Source organism: Chaetura pelagica, unplaced genomic scaffold (assembly GCF_000747805.2).
Source record: "Chaetura pelagica isolate M959 unplaced genomic scaffold, ChaPel_1.0 scaffold428, whole genome shotgun sequence".
Lineage (NCBI taxonomy): Eukaryota > Metazoa > Chordata > Aves > Apodiformes > Apodidae > Chaetura > Chaetura pelagica.
In genome coordinates this window covers 343,112-348,273 of record NW_009954311.1, presented here as the reverse complement: position 1 = coordinate 348,273, position 5,162 = coordinate 343,112, and the positions used below count along the sequence as shown (strand labels likewise).

The following is a 5,162-nucleotide window of genomic DNA, read 5'->3' as shown; positions in this document are numbered from 1 at the left end:
GGACACAATGTGGCCTTCGACCGGGCGTTCATCAAGGAGCAGTACCTCATCCAGGTGATCCATGGGGCCTGTTACTTCCTGCCAGCAGCTGTGGTTCCTTAAGGGGATGATGGTTTATGTTGGCTTTGCGGGGTTATTTTTACAGGTGCTGTTCTGTACAGATAACCCAGGGTTGTGCTTTCCCTGTCCTGCAGAACAGGTTGAGGTTTGATCCAATTAGAGGAAGCTGTCCTTGCACCCTGTAAGGTCTGCAGGGCTGCAGCTGGGGACATGCAGGAGGAGCCTTTGGGCAGCTGACAGGGATGCTGTCAGCTGGGGGTGCCCTTGGCTCTCAGAGCTGGGAGGCAGCGTTTTGCCTTGATAAAAGCAGCCTGAGCAGAGGGCTTGCAGCTCTGTAACACAGGGCAGTGCCTGCTGGCAGCTGCAGGATCCTTGGCAGCACATTTCTCCTCCAGCAAATGCTAAACCATCTCTTCCCCCCCCCCCCCCCCGGCCTGTCCCAGGGCTCCAAGGTGCGTTTCCTGGACACCATGAGCATGCACATGGCCATCTCGGGGCTGACGGGCTTCCAGCGCAGCCTCTGGATGGCTGCCAAGCAGGGCAAGAGGAAGGGACTGCAGCAGGTCAAGGAGCACATGAAGAAGACACGCACCAAAACAGAGGGGCCGGCTGTGAGTAAGGGAGCTGAGCTGCTGGATGTGGCCTGGGTGGCAGGGAACCATTTGATCCTGTCATGGGTTCATGTGATCCTGTAATGGGACTGTTTGCTCCCGTACTGGGATCATGTGCTGCAGTACTGGCACAGTGGAGCAGCTCTGCTCGGTGAAGCACCTTCCAGCAGAGGTGGTCTGGGTTTAGAATGGAGCAGCAGCATCCTTTACCTTTCTGCCTGGTCTTGGGCAGAGCTGGTCCTTGTCCTGCACCATCTGACCCCCTCGTTGTCCCCAGATCACCTCATGGGACTGGGTGCACGTCAGCAGCATCAACAACCTGGCCGACGTGCACGCGCTGTACGTCGGGGGCGAGCCCCTGGAGAAGGAGGCGCGGGAGCTCTTTGTGAAGGGCACCATGGCTGACATCAGGAGTCACTTCCAGGTGCGGGCGGCCATCCCAGCCTCCCGACGGGCAGTGGGAGCCAGAGGTGGGAGGAGGGTGGGAACAACTGCTGGGGTAGTTTCCATTTTGCTGCCCTTCCATGCGAGGGCTTTGTGCGTGGGGCTGTGACGTCCCCATCCTCCCGCAGCCCGGGTGCCTTGCCCCGTGCTGGCAGAGGGGTGGCTGCTTTGCCTGCTCTCACCTGCCCCTGCCCCCAGGACCTGATGTCATACTGTGCCCGTGATGTCCAGGCCACCCATGAGGTGTTCCAGGAACAGCTGCCACTCTTCATGGAGAGGTGAGAGCTGCTGAGCTGCAGCCAGTGCTGGCTGAGGGGCTGTGGGCTTGGTCTGGCAGCAGGAAGGATCCTGGTCTCTCTAGGGATGGGATGTGACTCCTTTTGTCCTTGGGGTGGTGGTGGGAGGTTTGAGGGGGCCCACAAACCCCATTTCAGGAGGGTCCTCAGGCCCTTCTCTGCAGGTGGGAGGGAATAAATGACAGCACAGTGTGGGTGGAGGAGACGAGCAGACTTAATGAGGCAGATCAGAGTGACATAGCTTTGGGGTTGGTGCAGGGGGTTGTTTTTAGGGCAGCAATTTATGAGCAGGGCTGGCAGAAGACACGGGGATCCTTACGGGTTTAGAAGAAGAGTGTTCAGTGTTATGTGGGGCTGGGAAACTAAGTGAAGACGCATTCATGTCTGTTGTAGTCTGGTGCTTCCAGGGCAAACCCTCTGTAGCAGATACCTGATTTCACACTGCTTTGGGCTCTAGGTGCCCCCACCCTGTGACGTTTGCAGGGATGCTGGAGATGGGAGTGTCCTACCTGCCAGTCAATGGGAACTGGAAGAGATACCTGGATGATGCTCAGGACATCTATGAGGAGCTGCAGAAGGAGATGAAGAAGTCCCTAATGAACCTGGCGAATGATGCCTGCCAGCTGCTGCACGAGGACAGGTACCTGTGAGCTTGCAGGACAGAGACTAGACCATTGGGTGGTTCATGGTGGACTGTGGGTTGGTACTGGGGACAGGAACAAAGCTGTGGTGTGACAACAGTGTGTTGGCAGGTACAAGGATGACCCCTGGCTGTGGGACCTTGAGTGGGATACGCAGGAGTTTAAGCAGAAGAAGAATCCACGGAAGAAGAAGAAGGATCAGGATGGGAACAGCAAAGTCTCTGCAGTGGTGGCAGGCACTGATGAGTCCATGCAGGAGTGGCAGGAAGGTGAGAGTGGGTGGTTCCTGGGGACGAGGGATGCCTGAGGAACACCTTCCCATGAGCACCCAGTGAAGGGATGTGGGTCCTTGGTACTGGCAGGGTGAAGCTTTGCTGGCCTGTGTCCTTGTGCTGAGGCATGTGGTGGGGGGTCGTTTGAGCTCCCTGTCCCTGGTGTGGTGGCAAGGAGAGGGGTCTTTGCCAGCCAGTCCTCCTTGCCCCACCAGACCTTGGTCCCCCCAGTGAGGAGGAGGAGCTGAAAGCCCCTGCGAGCCAGGTCTGCTTGGAGCGTCTGAAGGAGACGGTCACGCTGCAACCCAAGAGACTCCAGCACCTGCCGGGCCACCCAGGGTGAGTTGGGGACTCTGGGTGTCCCCAGGGGTTACCCAGGCCTCTCTGACTCATCCCTGCTCTCCCCAGCTGGTACCGCAAGCTGTGCCCACGCCTGGATGACGTGGGGTGGGTGCCAGGACCCAGCCTCATCAGCCTGCAGATGAGGGTGACCCCGAAGCTGATGCGCCTGGCCTGGGATGGCTTCCCCCTCCATTACTCAGATAAGCATGGCTGGGGCTACCTGGTGCCGGGGAGGCAGGACAATTTGCTGGCAGCCCCTTCAGAGGCAGAGGGCCCTTCCTGCCCACACAGGTGAGGGGGACCTAGCAGGGTGCTGAGCTGCCCCATGATAGGGTTTGGGAGCTCCCTGGGACCCTGCCCAGGTGCTGCCCAGGAGCCTCAGTCCCTTTTGTGGGTGTGTGAGCCCTGCCCTCTCCCTGCCAGGGTGATCGAGTACCTGTACAGACAGCACTGCCTGGAGAAGGGCAAGGAGCAGCCAGCGGGGCTGGAGGCTGCCGTGGAGGACGAGCTGCTGGCGATGGACAGCAGCACCATGTGGCAGGAGGTGAAGGAGGGGTTGGAGGGTCCCCCGGTGGGAGGGAGATACAGGACTGGGCTTCCTCTTGTGTGCCTGTGAAAACCAGCCCGACAGGTGGCTCTGAGGGCTGGGAGTCAGAAATTCTCTCTAAGAAGTGTTTAAATCACTGGAGAAGTGGTGTTTGAACCTGTTTCCCCCGTGGTCCTCTGCTGTAGGTGGAAGAGCTGAGCCAGCTGGAGGTGGATGTGGAGGAGAAAATGGGTAGAACAGACCAGGGTCTGGAGCAGGTGAAAGGGGTTTTCTGTGGGATGGGGTGGTGGATCAGTCCCTGTTTCCTTGATTTCTCCCTCCTTCTCTGCCAGAAGGGTTCCTGGCATCACCTTGCATCTCTGGTTGCAGGAGGAGTTGGATGGGCAGTTTGAACCGGTGCAGGATGCAAAGAGCCAGCCCTCGTACCACCACGGGAATGGTCCCTACAATGATGTCAATGTCCCTGGGTGCTGGTTCTTCAAGCTGCCTCACAAGGCAAGTTGGCTGCTCCTGGAGGCTTCCCAGCTACTCCGGGTCCCAGCTCTCCTCATCCTGCTGCACAGGATGCTGCTCATGGAGTGACATTCTCCATGTCACTTTGCCTGTCACCCTGGTGTTGCAGCATTCCTGGGATCCCTGTGATCTTGTCCCATGGGATAGGGTGGTAGAAAGGCATCTCTAGCTGGGTCAGGAGGATGCACAGAGTTGTACTGATGTTGAGCAGTGGGATGCTGAGCCCTGCCACCTTTTGTTGCTAAAGGATGGGAATGAAAACAACGTGGGAAGCCCTTTTGCCAAGGATTTCCTGCCTCGGATGGAGGATGGCACCCTGCGAGCTGCCGTGGGCCGCACCCACGGGACCAGAGCCCTTGAGATTAACAAAATGATCTCATTTTGGAGGAATGCTCACAAGAGGATCAGGTGAGTGGCCACCTCCAGTGGGATCATGACATCCCTGTGGGTGGAAGCTGCCTCAGCATCTCACCTGCTGTGTGTCCCCCCAGTTCCCAGATGGTGGTGTGGCTGAAGAAGGGGGAGCTGCCTCGCGTGGTCACCAGGTATGGGGAGGAGCGGCCACAGCCGGGGCCAGGATCCCATGTAGGCTGCTCCAGGAGGGCTCTGGCAGGATTGTGCTCACCCTCCCCTGTGTCCCAGGCACCCCGACTATAACGAGGAGGACAGTTATGGAGCCATCCTGCCGCAGGTGGTGACCGCGGGCACCATCACCCGCCGGGCGGTGGAGCCCACGTGGCTGACGGCCAGCAATGCCCGGGTACGGCCACACTCGGGTCTCTGTGGGGCTGTTTTGGGGCACCCTCTGTGTTTTGGACTGGTGGGAGCTGCTTGTGTTGGAAAGAGGTGTTGGGGCTGGATGCTGGGGTTTGAGGTGGGGGGGCTGGTGCTGGGGTTTGAGGTGGCAGGGGTGGTCCTGGGGCCCTTCCCTTGCATAAGTGCTTTGATTTTGGGAGAGGGGAAGGAGTCAGCAGAGGCTCCTGAGCTTCAAAATTTGGTGAAAGGAGAAGAAAACATGGAAGCATCAGTTTCTGCCCTTCCCCAAGCTCCCCTTCCTCTGCTGGAGAGGAGCCTGTGGGGAATAACCAAGTGATCCAGGCCTCACACGTGCATTAAACCCAGGTTTGACTGCCAGAGTGGGGTTAGGGGTGTTGGGAGCGCTGCGGGAGGAAGGCTGCTCCTCTGAGGAGGAGATGGAGGTGCAGGGCTGGCACCGAGCCGGGTGTTGTGTCCCGCAGGCTGACCGGGTGGGCAGTGAGCTGAAAGCCATGGTCCAGGTGCCACCTGGCTACTCCCTGGTGGGCGCAGACGTGGATTCCCAGGAGCTCTGGATAGCTGCTGTCCTGGGCGAGGCGCACTTTGCCGGCATGCACGGTGAGCCGGGGCTGCGCCGCGGGGAGCGGCTCCCGCGGGGGGGCAGGGGGGCACCCCCCCCA

General features: G+C 59.4%; 1 protein-coding gene across 1 annotated transcript in view; it reads left to right on the top strand.

Moving 5' to 3' along the window:
- Window positions 1–3: 3 nt before the first annotated feature.
- Window positions 4–5,162, top strand: part of POLG (polymerase (DNA directed), gamma) — a gene marked incomplete at its 5' end in the record, with an annotated part of 8,420 nt that continues 3,261 nt past the window's right edge. The window contains 15 exons of the mRNA XM_010004064.1: window positions 4–54; window positions 504–671; window positions 949–1,095; window positions 1,314–1,393; window positions 1,869–2,051; window positions 2,164–2,321; window positions 2,540–2,663; window positions 2,733–2,957; window positions 3,090–3,210; window positions 3,399–3,470; window positions 3,586–3,708; window positions 3,974–4,134; window positions 4,218–4,271; window positions 4,369–4,486; window positions 4,965–5,100. Of these exons, the coding sequence (XP_010002366.1) occupies window positions 4–54; window positions 504–671; window positions 949–1,095; window positions 1,314–1,393; window positions 1,869–2,051; window positions 2,164–2,321; window positions 2,540–2,663; window positions 2,733–2,957; window positions 3,090–3,210; window positions 3,399–3,470; window positions 3,586–3,708; window positions 3,974–4,134; window positions 4,218–4,271; window positions 4,369–4,486; window positions 4,965–5,100 (1,921 nt within the window). The remainder of the gene's footprint in view (window positions 55–503; window positions 672–948; window positions 1,096–1,313; window positions 1,394–1,868; window positions 2,052–2,163; window positions 2,322–2,539; window positions 2,664–2,732; window positions 2,958–3,089; window positions 3,211–3,398; window positions 3,471–3,585; window positions 3,709–3,973; window positions 4,135–4,217; window positions 4,272–4,368; window positions 4,487–4,964; window positions 5,101–5,162) is intronic.